At 36.5% G+C, this 14936-nt stretch overlaps 1 protein-coding gene across 1 annotated transcript in view; it reads right to left on the bottom strand.

Moving 5' to 3' along the window:
• LOC107739710 (serine/threonine-protein kinase ULK1-like) overlaps nt 1-14936 on the bottom strand; it is a 29586-nt gene that overhangs the window by 11154 nt on the left and 3496 nt on the right. Inside the window, exons 4-16 of the mRNA XM_016551915.1 lie at nt 10731-10763; nt 10218-10254; nt 7637-7810; nt 6547-6620; nt 6339-6440; nt 6141-6199; nt 5940-6022; nt 5783-5833; nt 4282-4370; nt 3204-3372; nt 3010-3070; nt 1808-1894; nt 785-922 (exon numbers count right to left, since the gene is read on the bottom strand). Coding sequence (XP_016407401.1) covers nt 785-922; nt 1808-1894; nt 3010-3070; nt 3204-3372; nt 4282-4370; nt 5783-5833; nt 5940-6022; nt 6141-6199; nt 6339-6440; nt 6547-6620; nt 7637-7810; nt 10218-10254; nt 10731-10763 — 1157 coding nt within the window. The remainder of the gene's footprint in view (nt 1-784; nt 923-1807; nt 1895-3009; nt 3071-3203; nt 3373-4281; nt 4371-5782; nt 5834-5939; nt 6023-6140; nt 6200-6338; nt 6441-6546; nt 6621-7636; nt 7811-10217; nt 10255-10730; nt 10764-14936) is intronic.

Raw genomic sequence — 14936 nt, forward strand, 5'->3', positions numbered from 1 at the left:
TAAGACCTACTGAATCTGAATTTAAGACATTTTAAGACTTTTTAAGGCCTTATTTTAGGAGAACTTTATTTAAGACATTTTAAGACTTTTTAAGGACCCGCGGCCACCCTGTGTACTAAACGCGATACAATGGCAATGGCAAGTGGAAATATCGGTTTAATTAAGCCATATGTGTCTGAACCAGAAATAAGCTGGTATGCTCAACGTAAGCAAGGAGACTGATGGCTAACTTCGTGAGGTAACATTATCTGTTTGCGCTGGTTCGTACACGGATAATGACTGATAAAACTGTTTTTACTAGCGGACAACTACAGTGGATACTGTAACATTCGTTAAATTTACTTATTAACGAATAAGACTTGAAGACTCAAATGCAGCCAAGTTTGTGATTCCAAATCGCGTCCGCGATCATACGCGTGTGACGTGCGGATGTCAATGCGGGAGAGGTGCGTCTGACTCCGGGCTACTTTTACACTAAAAGTTTTAATGGCTCAATTAACAGCACTGAACTTAAAGAGTATTGAATTTAGAGAAGTTTAGAGAAATACATCTTATTGCTTGAGAAAAATATTATTCTACATATGAGAGCATAATAGGTTTTTCTGCAAAACTTGTGCTGCACCAAATAAATGCCTCTGTTGTGTAACAGTGTTGACCTTCTTTGAATTAAAATTCAGTAAATGCCTCTTCTTATCATTCCAAATCAACTTCCTGTGGAGCATGGCCAAGTGAATTAAAATTCAGATTCTTGAATTTCAAGGAGGAAATATTAGGAGTCACTCACTGTGGAGAGCCCTCTTGACCTGGGAACTGGAGGTTTTGCTCCATGCGCTGGTAGTTGTGAATCTGTGTGGGGACTGGAATGGGTACGGACTGCCCATAGTTGCCATAGTTACTCCCAGAAAACTCACTTGGCCTGCTGAGAATGAGGCGGGAATAAAAAGTAGAGGGAGGGCCAAAGATATGGAGCAATTGAACAAATAGAGAGAGAGAGACAGACAGAAAAAAAGGGAAAACATAAAAGCACAAACATCAGTATCTTCCAGCACCCGATCGATAAAATAAAAACATTTCAAATCTCACAGGACATTTCTGGACAGAAGCAGAGGCTGGGAGAGATCTATGACCGCCTATTGTGCGAGGCTGTGGGTTTCATGGGCCGTGTTTAATAATGAAGGAGAACAGGACGAACTGTGCCCATCAAAGATGCAATCCTCAAGCCAATCTAGGACTCATTTCCCTTGTGGCAAATGCTCTGAACTTCAATGACCCAGAAACCAAAGAGTGAAAAGATTAGCCTTTGCTAGACAGGAAAAGTCATTCTCTGTCATTGCTGCTACATGTAGAAACTGTGACCTAAAAAGGCCCGCGGTTTCTACTCGTAACTTGCATGTAGGGATGTGCAAAACTACATTTTTTTCTAAATGCACTGGCGGGCTACCTGAATCTTTCAATACACCAATTAAAGCACCAGCTAAAACATAAACAAACAAATAAAAATAAATATTTATATTTATAAAAATAGATAAAAATAAAATAAATAAATGTAAACCAAAATAAATATAAATAAATTTTTAAAAAAAATCACAAAAAATACATATAAAATAAAATAAATAATTCCATGACTAGACAACTTATCATGACTCATCCTATTTGCTTGCAAGAAAACAGCTGAAATGCCCTGACATGAAAAGGTCGTTTTGTTAGTCATTTTTTCAGCGCCGTACGTTCATCCGGCTGTGGTCTTAAGGCCCGTTCACACCAAGGACGATAACTATAAAGATAACGATAAAGATATAGTTCTAAGCTGGGTCCTGGAGAGCTGCTGTAGGAGGGAGAGCGTGGCGGGGTTTTTCCTTGACTGCATTGACCTCCAGACGCCAGAAGAGAACTCCTAAAGCAGGACAGAGATGGAGAACATTAGCAGTGGATTCATGCCAAACGATACTATAGAATATGTTAGCATGGTTAATTAGTGAGGGAAATTTACTCCATTGAAGTGTATCAAACTGAAAATGTAATTACGCAAGCTGTAAAGTGCGTACAGGCTTTACAACCAAACATAAAAAACTGTGCCAAGTGTGCGGTTTCTTATTTTATATATTACCATTCAAAAGTCAGGGTCAGTATGTTTTTTTTTTTTTTTTGCTAAGAAAGAAAATGGTTCTTTTTTTCCAGCAAAGCATAAACGAATCAAAAGTGATTTATAATGTTAGATTATAATGTTAGTGCTGTTCTTTTGAACTTTCTATTCGTCAAAGAATATAAAAATGCATCAAAAGTTTCAACAAAAATATTAATCATCACAATGGTTTTCAACATTGATAATAATATGAGCACCAAATGATCATGTTTAAATGATGTTAGAAAAATCATGTTGCAAACCGGGTTCAATCTTGCATCAGCTACATGAGCAACAGCACCAGTGCAATTTGTGGGCATTACTGGAGTTTGCATCTACATTTATGAATTTGGCATTTGTAATAAAATGTCTGTCCCCAGGAATCAAACCCCATAACCTTGCCAATGCTTTTATCATAATAAACTTGGTTTTTAAATTTGTATGATAGATTAACTTTTATAGTCAAGCAGGAAAGAGATTTTGTGGGATCTGTAAACTGTTACAGGGTATATACAGGAATCATGGAGTTAAATTTAATAACTTTTAAGACCTTTTTTAAGACTCTTTCCAGGATTTAATTGTTAAAATTTTTGCGCATCAGGGCACCGCTATCAATATGTGGGGTATCGCCGATACCCCCCACATATGGGGTGAGCACCGTAACAGATGACGTCAAATCTTGCGGGATTACATAAATAAAATACACAGAACCCCACTATTCGACAAATATACATAATGAAAAGATGATACAAAATGTAATACCTTGGAAAATGGCATTTAAGACTTTTTAATACTTTTTAAGGGCCTTAATTTTCTCTAAATTGATTTATCAACTTTTAATACTTTTTAAGACCCCGTGGACACCCTGTGTTAAAGTGAGCTCTTACCCACTATACATCAGACTGTCCTGGAGAACCTTTCCTGTCGGCATGTCACAGATAAGCTCACCTAAAAAGACAGAGGGGAAAAATATGATAAATACCCAGAAATCCCACTTTAACAGGACAGTAACAAAGTTTTTTAAATGAGGAGAAGGAAAGGAAATATAATAGCTGGCAGGACAAAGTTCTCGCAGGCTTACTGGGGAAATGAGCTGGAACCATGACAAAATCATCAGTGTCACAGGACGAGTTCTTGCTACTGCTGCCGCCGCCACCACCTCCCGAGTCCTTCAGCAGGTATCCTGGAGAATCCTGGGTAGGGGAGGCTAACGCCTTTGCACGGACCTGCTGGATCTCTGCAAGGGATTGCTACAAAACATAAAAGAGGATGAGTTCTGAGAGTTACACAGTCCTGAATCATTAACATCCAGTCCTGCTAAAACTAGGTATCATTTCTGAATGAAAGATCATAAAAATGAGTCTGTTCTTTTGAATGTTCTATTCATCAAAAAATCCTGAAAACTGTATAATGGTTTCCACAAAAATATTATTTAAAATATTAAATAAATGTTTTCACAATTTATTTTAAGGTCCAATTGTTGCTTTTAACAAACCATTAACTATGACTTTTACCTCAATAAACTACTAATTTGCTGCTTATTAATAATTAGTAAGGTAGTTGTTATTTTTACATATTGGGTAGGATTAGGGATGTAGAATATGCTCATGCAGATATGTCATTAATGTATCAATATGTTAATTAATAGGCATGCTAATAAGCAACTAGTTAAAAGAATTGGTCCCTATACTAAAGTGTTACCAAAGCAGCCTATGTGAGCCTAAGAGATTTTTTAAAAACAACATTAAAAAAATCTTCCATGACCCAAAACGTTTGAACAGCAGTGTTAATGTAAATTTTTATGGTCTCTTTAATAAAAAGAAAATTTATATTTATGACCATTTATAGACCTCAAATAACAGAATGTGACAGTATGATTTCTTTGCTTTTAAAGCCCTGACCTCTATACAGCATTCTGATACCATGAGACCCATAAAATACCACAAAATGCAGAGCTGATTAACATGTGGCTCCTATCACGGATTAGTGTTACAAGCCACCATAAAATGTTAAGAAAGTGCATCTTTGTTCGAGAAGGCAGCTGGATGCTGTGCTTATTTATCTTCATGTCTGTGACAAACTCCTGACACTCCAACATTTATTAGTGCAGCTGACACAATGAACCACCATTGAACACGGACATGAACACACATACTTACAGGAGGCGAGGCCAGGTGTGAAGTAGACGAACTGCTGCATGAGCTTGCAGAGGCTGAATTGGGAAAGCAAGTCACGGTCACTGGAGCAGCTGTGAAGAACACAGACACACATTTCCAGAAATACAATGACAATCATATAAAGTCATATTTTTGCCATCTAATTAGTTTATATTCAAATCACTGGAGTAAAAACTAAAATAATGAGTTAAATAAAATTTAGCAGTATCCTGCATTTTGTAACCCAATAAATAAATAAACACCCAAAACACCATTTGGACCCTTTTTACAGCATGGTGGGAAGACAAGCAAGTGATCTCATTTTATTTTCTCAATTTTTTCACAAATTGTGAACATTTTGTTTTCTCACATTATAACAATGTTATAACATACTGTAATAAAAAATAATTCAACAATATTTTTGTTTATTTAATGTGAAATGTGTTTATGGATAACTACAAGCCAACATTTAGTCCCAATTTTGTTACCCCCTATTGACTTTACCATATTAACATTCTGGTGTTGCAATTATTCTAATTACCGTACTGGCCCAAATATAAGACGACCCTGATTATAAGACGACCCCCCTTTTTCCAGATGTACTTTTTGGAAAAAGGCTTTTTAAAAACCAAATCTTGTTTTTTCTCAGTAAAACACATTTTGTCTTCAATTATTTTCATATTGCATATTTTTCCTATTTTAATTTTTGTTTTGAAAGTATGGTAAAAACTGGTAAAATGTACCAACAATCATATTTTAAAAATATACACTTTTTGATATACCATTAAAAAAAAAAAAAAACGGTAGTCCATCTGAATTAGGACATTTAGGCTATCCATCTAATAGTAGCCTACCAAAATCTTATTAACAGTAGAAGTTAAATTTTACTGTAGTCTTCAAATCTGGGTATTGTCTTACGTTTTAAAATCACAAAGGGAGTTTGGTCCCATCAGGCTAACGTGACAGTCACGACTCATGCAGCTGTAAGGTTTTCTTTTTCTTTTTCTTTTTGTTTTTACTCGCGATCTTTACAACACGCATTACATTACGTATTTCATGGCACACTCGTTTTATGCGTATTTGGCGCCACCTATTGTTGTGGGTGTATTATTGACATGTCAAAGTCTAGACCCTGAATATAAGACGACTGCGTTTTTTCAGATGTATTTCCAAGAAAAAAAAACATCGTCTTATATTCGGGTCAATACGGTAATTATGCTGTAATAGTTATACATTTTTAAATATATATTGATTATATTTCTTCATTTACAAAGTATAGAAAAAAGTCAGATGAATTTAAATGTTTATTTAATATTAATAGAAAAGAATCATGGTATTAAACCAAATTTTAGTAGCAAGGATGCAAACTCGATAAAAAAATAAAACAGCCTAAATAATATTTAATTTAACAATAAACAATTTCTAAAGATTAAGCATTACTGACCATTTAAAATGGTAAAAACAGAGTAAAAACACAGTTTAAAATGGCAGTGCAATAACTCACATTTCTTCATAGAGGAGCTTGCCTCCAAGAAAGGGTGTCTGAAGAATTCATCTATAAAAACACAAATATTTCAGCTTAGGAAGATCGCCAAAACTAAGCTTATAAATAACAAACATTGCCTCATCATTTAGTGGGCACAGACACTCAGGATACTGACCAAAGTCCATACGGTCCTTATGGTTCCTCTGCAGGAGGCCAAGCAGCAGGTGTCTGAGATGGCTGGAAGTTTCTCTGGGAATGCTGTAGAGAGAGAAGGGGAAAGAGAGGGATTTTTTACACATGCTTTAGCAGAATCTGTATGCCAAAACTAATCTGAAAGGTGTCATTAACTATCAGAGTCAATAAGAAATGGACATACTTTGGGCTAAGAGTTTTATTTTTCTCATAAAACAATCGGAGGTCCTGGGGACTGCTGGCCTGATGGATGGACAACATCGCAAAAAAAGTACTTTTTATATTATTGCTTTCTTATTAAATTTGTATTTTCCGAATGCCATAATATCTCAGACTTGAAAGTGACATCTATATAATTAACTATAATTAGAATGGTACGTACCTGAAATGGAGCTTTTCCAGTCAAGCACTGAAACACAATGGTCCCTATACTCCACAGGTCAGCCTTGGCATCATAGTTCTGTGACATAATAACCTCAGGTGCCTGGCGAATAGCATTTCAGAGTTATAATAAATGAGATATAATGAGAATAATCACAATGATGCACATGTATATGAAAGGTTTGAAAAGGAAATGTAAACATTTGTACCATGTACATGGGGGACCCGCAGAGTGTGGCGGCCATCATGTTGTTCTGCAGGTACCGTGCAAAGCCAAAGTCAGCTGAGGAGACCAAAATAAGATCTTACAAACTGTGCTGGTGAAGCAGTGCACTCTGGGCAATGCAAACCAGGTTTAGATAAAAGAGAACACTGTTAAATTATTAAATAGACTTAGTTTACAAAGAGTGGCTTTTTAAGTCAATATACTGTTTTATTTATATATTCATATCATTGAACATAATTTTAACACTGGCCTAAAGCCGTTTAATTTGTAGTTTGTCAATCTATCTGAGGCAGACTTATGGCGCTTTTCCACTGCATGGTACGGCACGGTACGGCTCGGGACGGGTCACTTTTTGGGGGGTTTCCACTGGGTACAGTACCTGGTACTTTTTTTAGTACCACCTCGGTTGGGGTTCCAAGTGAACCGTACCGTTACCAAAACGTGACGTGTAAACTCTGCTGATCACGGATTGGCCGGAGAGAATCGTCACTACCTGTGTCTCTGAACTTGCGACACAAACACAAAAGAACCGCTAGATTTAAATCAGCACAGCCAGCGAAGGATCGAACGCAACTGTTTTGAACGAGCGCACCTTTTTTTTAACAACCAAAAAGTGTCTGTTGCCTCTGTTGAGGAAGAACAGACGTTCCTCTCGTTGATAGCAGAGGAGCGGATCCAGCGAGAGCTTGATGGGGCGACGCGGAATGAAAAAGTTTTTTAGGAGTCGCGGCAGTAGAGGCAGCGCAACTATAACGACATGTGAATAATCCTGCCCACTCTAAAGCGGTACTGAACTGCAGTGGAAACGCAAACCGAGCCAAACCAAGCCGTGCCGTGCCGTACTGAGCCGTACCGAGCCGAGTCGTACCACGCAGTGGAAAAGCGCCATTAGAGGCCATTTAAAGTGAAATCATTAAGCAGAACACAAGCAAAATATTAAAAAGAAGGCTTGATTTGCAAAAGCCAGACTTGCTTAAGCATATGGACATGGTATCTAGAGTTCTAATGCTTTGAAAGCTGAGAATGTAAAAACGATAAACTAGAAGCAAAAACACTGGCACTGGCACACACACCTATCTTGATGCAGGTGTTGTTGGAGTGGGACTTTCGGCCTGCAGGATGGGACAACAGGATGTTCTGGGGTTTCAGGTCTCTGTGGATGATGCCTTTGGCCTGAAGGACCCTCATGGCCCCCGCGATCTGCTGCAGGAATACTCGGATGGTGTCTTCACTTAAAGTGCCCTTAGCTAAAAGAGCATGATTGTAAAGATGAATTCATTGGGGCTGGGCAATATACAGCTACTGACTGTTCAAGATATATTAATAAGATTTTGCTGGAGATATAAAACAAAGCAGCATTATTACTATTAACGTAAATGAAAATAGTTAAATGTGTGGGAAATAAACACTACCGTTCAAATGTTTGATTTGATTTTTTTTTTTTTTTTATGCTTAAAGGGGTCATATGATGCGATTTCAATTTTTCCTTTCTCTTTGGAGTGTTACAAGTGTTACATGCATAAAGAAGATCTGTAAAGTTGCAAAGACTAAAGTCTCAAATCCAAAGAGATATTCTTTATAAAAGTTAAGAGTCAGCCACACCTACCTAAAACGGCTCGTTCTAACACGCCCCCACATGTCTACGTCACTGTGTGGGAAGATTTGCATAACGCCGCCCAAAGGTTCACGCAAAGAAAGAAGGCGTAACTTATTGTTGTTGCCGCTGCCGCCATGTCGTGAAGACGCTGTGTGCTTCGTTGTGAAAGCGAAACTACTTTGTTTGGCCTTCCAAAAGAGGACCATATCTGCTTCATCATGCCTGGAGCTGATCCGTGCTGGTCGCGGAGGGAATACATCAACTTTCACCGTGGACGAAGCAGAGTCCAGCCCGGAGTCGCCACGTGTGTTTGCCGCAAGCCCGTGTTTTAACCTTAAACCGCATAAACACATTTCATTACACCAAATACACAAAATAATGTTCTTTTTAGCAACATCATATGACCCCTTTAAGATGAGAACAGGAATCCATGAAGTGCGGTTTAAAATTTGAACCAAACTGAGGAGAATAGGACCGAGACAATGTTATAGCTTTTGATGTAGAAAGAGAGAGATTAGAGAGAGACAAAGAAAATAAAACAGGCTTATGATCTGAAAGCATATAATCAGATACAACAATATCGTTAATCGCAAACCCATGAGAGAGTACTAGGTCCAAGGTATGTCTCTGGATGTGAGTGGAGTCTTTTATCCACTGGACCAGGCTAAACGACTCAATAAGGCTGAGGAACTCCTTGGATAAAGGGTTGGACTGACAGCATATGTGGATGTTAAAATCGCCCACCAATAAAAAATGGTCATAGTTTGTGGCGATGTTACCAATAAATTCAGTGAATTGTTGTATGAAGTCCTTGATTGAGTGAGGGTTCAATTACAGTGAAATATTACAATTTAAAATAACTTTTCTATTGAATATATTTTAAAAAGTAATTTATTTCTGTACTAGCTAAGCTAAATTTTTAGCATCAAATACTCCAGTCTTCAGTGTCATGTGATCCTTCAGAAATCATTATGCTGATTTAATGCTCAAGAAACATTTCTTATTATTATCAAATGCTGAACACAGTTGTGCTGCTTAATATTTTGGGGGAAACTGATACATTTTTCTCTATTCATGGTATGAACAGAAAGTTCAAAAGAAAATAATTTGTTTGAAATAAAGACATTTTTGTAACATTTTAAAATGTCTTTACTGTCACTTTTGATTAATTTAATTTGATGCAGCCTTGCTGAATAAAAGTATTAATTTCTTTTCAAATACATCTAGCCTAACTAACCCCAAACTTTTCAATGGTAGTGCATCTTGACATTTAACTAGATTGTTAATGAATTTATGTCTTCTCATTCAAAAAAATGCATCACTATTTAAGTCATTTCAGATCAAATTCCTAAACAGCATACCATCAAAAACTAAAAAATATTGAGATAATGTTTTCTATTATATCATCTGGCCTTGACTCAAAACACTGTTTATATTATACAGTATATACAGTTTATGTAACAACTTGTAACCAGTTACAGTTTACAGGCAAATCAAAAATGCAAATTCAACCTGCAATCCTTTCATAGTGCAATGTATATCAACTGTCTATAAATTCAAATACTACACATTGCGTATAAAAGCAAAGCAATATGCTGTAGAGATTCGCCTTTTTTTTTCTCATGTCAAGATTCCATAAGAAAGAAAATTGTTGTGTCTGGATTTTTCAGAGCAACTGCTTCCTCTGAAAACAAGCTCACACCCTACAGTCGACAGTTACAGCTTCCTCAGACCCGCTTTAAACAAAACATACATACACAAACACACACCCCAAACCCTTCTGGCCTAACTTCCTGAGTTTGGTTTTGCATGCTTTTGAACTAAACTGATATCACTTTTTTCATCACGCAAGCAAAATAAGCAAAAAACTGTAGCAATTAAAGCTAAGATGAACATCCCTACTTTATCAAAGCAGAATTTACTCCAATCAAATTCAAATTATGTATTATTAAGAGTGAACACAATTTAATAAAGGAGGCTGGTGTGTAGAGCATCTACAGAACAAAAAAAAATCCCAAAATGAGGTCAGAGCATGATAAATGAAATGTCCCACTTACAGTGCAAGTAGTCAGCCAGATCTCCCCCATTGCAGTACTGCAGTTAAAGAAAGAACATTGATCTTTTTATTATGAATAAGAGCACCACACAATGCTGAATGACAAAACCTGCATCTGAATAGGGCTTAGGGCTTAGTTCACTTCACAGAGAGAGACAATTCAGATGCATATTAAAACTAGTCACTCAGAAAAGATGGGCCGTTATTTTCCTTTGTGCACCACTGATGGGCTTTCCAGTGGCCCCATTGCCTTTCCATTGAGCTTTTCTGAGAACTGACTTGGTGGCGAGGCATCTACAGGAAGTTGGTCTCATAGCAATTGGAAAAATTTTACAAATCCTCACCGTGTCACACAAAACAACCTGATTTCAAGTCTGTTTCTGTCTAAGGGTGTTGTTATTAACAACTGCAGCTGTCTTCCATTGGCCCCAGGGCATGGCTAATTGCAGGCATTACCAGGTACAGGACAGACAAGATCAACAACAAAAGACACTGGGAAAACAAGCCCACTTACCTCCATCACTAGATACACAGAGCTTGCCGTTTCCTAGAACGAAAAAAAAACCACAGGAGTAATTAGATTCAACAGACAGGTGGCCAGGACAGTAAATGAATTAATGTTCTTTAATATATATTCAAAGGATCTGTGCATAACATATCATGTCGAGACTTGTGTGGGAACATGTTTACAGAGGACATTGGAACCAGTGTTAACAGCTTATTTGTGTGCATTGTAAATGCATTTGGCTGACACTAGTCCACATATGGCGTGAGTGTGTTTTCTCTGCACTGGGTCATAATGGGCTAATAAAGGCCAGGGGGAGGGCAAAGGTCACAGGCTTTGTTAGCACTGTACGTTTTCAAAGTTCAATGTGCGAACTGTGTGGTGGTGCGACAGATTTCTATTCAAGGCAGCCACAGTGCACACCACTGAACCTCACTCAGGCACAAGAGAGTATAGACACTGCTGATAATGTGAAATGTGAGTGGTGCTAATCACGATGCTTGGGTGTTGTGGGTGATTTCCAGGGCGTTACTTTGCAGTTGCTCTGGTTTGAGTGAATTTAGTGCATGCTGTGTGGTTATCACAAATTACCTACCAAAATGTAACATTGAGCTGAGTAGAGGTTAACCAATACAAACATTTTGGCTTATTTTACATTTACATTTAGCAGACGCTTTTATCCAAAGCAACTTACAAATGAGGACAATGGAAGCAATCAAAATCAAACATTTTATTGTCATATAATGGCGAACTCTAGCAAAATTACAGATTGAATTTTTTTTTTAATAAGATAAAAAAAAAAAAAAAAGTTTACAGTAGTAAACTTTTAGTAATATAATAGTTTTAACAAATTAATGTAATTCTCTCAAATTTAGTCATCACAATATTATAATGTACAGTATGAAAATTGTATATTCATTTTGAGATTTGCTCTCTTTAAGATTTCATGTATGTGTTATGAAATCATTCGAAAGATCAGATTACCTAGACCAGTGTTTCCCAACCGGGGTGCCATCTGTCGAGAGCAGGGACTTGCCCTCTCATTCATTTATCTGCTAACCGCTATGTTATGCTCACGTGTTCTGATAATAATAGCTTTCTAGGACTAAACATTATTTGGATAATTGGTAAAAAAAAAAAAAAGTTAAATATCTTAACCCTACTGTTAGACCTACCTGAAAAACTAAAAAGCAATTTATTTAATTCGAAGGCCTGTCGTTATTTTTTATTTGTGCTATCATTATTAATTTCTTTATTTGTTCTTATTTTATTACTGACGGCTTACTTGTCATTTTTTATTCAATTCAAAGTTTGAAATCAAGCTATCTAGGGCTACTGCACCAAAATTACCCCACTGTAAAATAAAAAAAAACACTGAGTGAGCAAAAATTTGTGAGATAGCTAGTTATAATGGTAATTAAATAATGTTTACATATGTATAAAAGCCTACATTAAAATCTGTCATAATAACTGGTCTCTTCATTAGAAATTAGCTTACTGGTTGCCACCATTGATGGACAATTTTTTTTAATAATATTAAAAACATCTGTATGACATTATATTCTGCAGTTCTTCCCTGCTGTACCGCACTGACCTAGACTGAGTGATATTGACTGATCTGAATGTAAAAAAAAAAAATAAGCATGCACAATTTTATTTATATATTCAATTAATTCTATATTTGTAGCAATAGCCAAAAATACATTGTATGGGTCAAAATTATCGATTTTTCTTTTATGCCAAAAATCATTAGAATATTAAGTAGAGATCATGTTCCATGAAGATATTTTGTAAATTTCCTACTGTAAATATATCAAAACTTTTTTGATTAGTAATATGCATTGCTAAGGACTTCATTTTGGACAACTTTAAAAGCCGCTTTTCTCAATATTTAGATTTTTTTGCATCCTCAGATTCCAGATTTTCAAATAGTTGTATCTCAGTCAAATATTGTCCTATCCTAACAAACCATACATCAACGGAAAACTTATTTATTCAGCTTTCAGATAACAACTTTCATAAAACTGGCCCTTATGACTGGTTTTGTGGTCCAGGGTCACACATGTGCTCATTTACATTCATTTATATAATATCAACAAATACCAATAACTTCAGTAACTTCTTAAAATCAATAATCATATAATAATATATAAAAGAACATAATATTAAAAAAATTCTTAAATATAAAAATCTTTCTTCTGCATAACACATTTCAGGTGACTATTGTCTTTAAGACAAAAGACATTTTTCAAAATATCTTTTTTTCCACAGAAGAAAGAGAGCCATACAGACTTGGAGCGAATAAATGATAACAATTTTAATTTTTGGGTGAACTATCCCTTTAAGTATCATGCCAATACAAATCAACCAATAAAAATGCTTTTGAACCTGTTGATCCTTAAACAGACAACTACAAAGCAGCAATGTTAGTCTATAGGCTTTAGGGAAATAATTAACGTATACTTTATAAACACACACTAGCTATTAGAACAGAACTGTCTTCAGTACATATGAACTGATTGAATAAACAAAACAAATGCATGATAGGCTTCTCCGAAGTGGCCAAAGCACTAAATATTCAACTATCCAAACAATCACTATATCAATCCTACAGCACAGGTTGCGTTTGCTATCAAGTCAGCTTTTATGGCACCATAATCCTGCTATTTCCCGAGCCCATGGCCGAGGCCTCTCGAAAAAATACAGAGTAGCCCACTTAGAACGACCTTATCACTTAGCAACAGATGACCTCCCCCCTTGCGGTGTTCACCTCAACCAATCAGCCGAATTGGCTGATCCGTGACTGGCATATGCTGCTGACTCAGCGTTGCCGAAGTTTTACTTTCTGCCACTGAAGATAGACTCTAGCCAACTGTGCAGCCAGACTGAAACTAAGCCAAACATCGCTGTTTAATGACAACTAGCGCTTGAACGAGCTTGGCCATTCAAGTTGGGAAAATCCAACAGGACCAAGACCACTCACAGACAGTTTGGTGTCTAGATAATTGATGTTCATGAGGGTGATAAAGTGAGCTTTGCTTATGAACACAGCAGACCCGTGAGATCTGCAAACGTTGAATTTTACCACAGGCGCAGTGGAGACCCTACTAAACTGGTTCTGGAGAGGACTTTTTGTTATTTTTACACGATTACTTTATTGCTCATCCCACTTCAAACACAACCCTTATATTTTAAACTTTATATAGTTGACCTAAACTGTTACTGAACCTGCTGAGAACCTATTTTTACACAGTTATATGTACATTAAAATAAATGTCCCACAAGGGGATTTTTTTTTTTACAGCGATGCCATTGAAGAACCATTTTTGGTTCCCTAAAGAACCTTTGAGTGAACAGTTCTTAAAAGAACCATTTTTTTTGTTCTTAGTGTGAAGAACATTTTAAAAATCTTAAGAACCTTTTTTCAATGGGAAGTTTCCATGGATGTTAAAGTTTCTTCATGGAACCATTACTTTTATTTTTAAAAGTGGTTATGAACCTGATTCACTAAAAATAAGCTCTGCTCAAAATCTTGTTTCTGTGTTTGCAAGGAAAAGATGACCAGATTAACTCTTGCAAGGTTCATCCTTCACAAACAAGCACAAGTTTGTCACATGTGGCAAGGAGCCAAGCAGCTCAAAGACTCTTCCCTCCAGGGTAGTGCAAGAACTAGAGCCCGACCGATATATCGTTTTGCCTATATTATCGGCCGATATGAGCCTGTCGCCGATATATCGGTATCGGCGAATATGCCGCCGATATGAATTTTTTTTTTACAGAACATATAACGCAGATAAAATGCTTGAAATGGTGTAATTACTTAAGTTTGTCCAGCAGAGCGCGCTCCATCTGCTAGAATGTTAAAAATGTTCAGTGTTAAATATTTTTAAATTGTTGTTTTGTAATTTATTATTTTTTTTGAAAAGCAAGACAAAACAGTAAAAAGCACATTTTGGCTTTTTAATTTATGCAATGGGGGAAAAAAAAAATTGGCAAAATACATGGGGAAAAAACCTAGAAAAACCATGTTCGGTATTCGGCCTTCGGCCCAGTGTTTAATTTTGTTCGGCTTCGGCCAAGAATTTTCATTTCGGTGCATCCCTATTTATATTGTATTTATTTACAGAGGTATATTATGTCACACTTCACACTTCTCTAGTAAGTTTCGTCTGTGTGTGAAGACAGTAGCGCAAATCCGTGAATGAATGTTCCGAA

Source organism: Sinocyclocheilus rhinocerous, unplaced genomic scaffold (assembly GCF_001515625.1).
Source record: "Sinocyclocheilus rhinocerous isolate Xijiao unplaced genomic scaffold, SAMN03320098_v1.1 scaffold585, whole genome shotgun sequence".
Lineage (NCBI taxonomy): Eukaryota > Metazoa > Chordata > Actinopteri > Cypriniformes > Cyprinidae > Sinocyclocheilus > Sinocyclocheilus rhinocerous.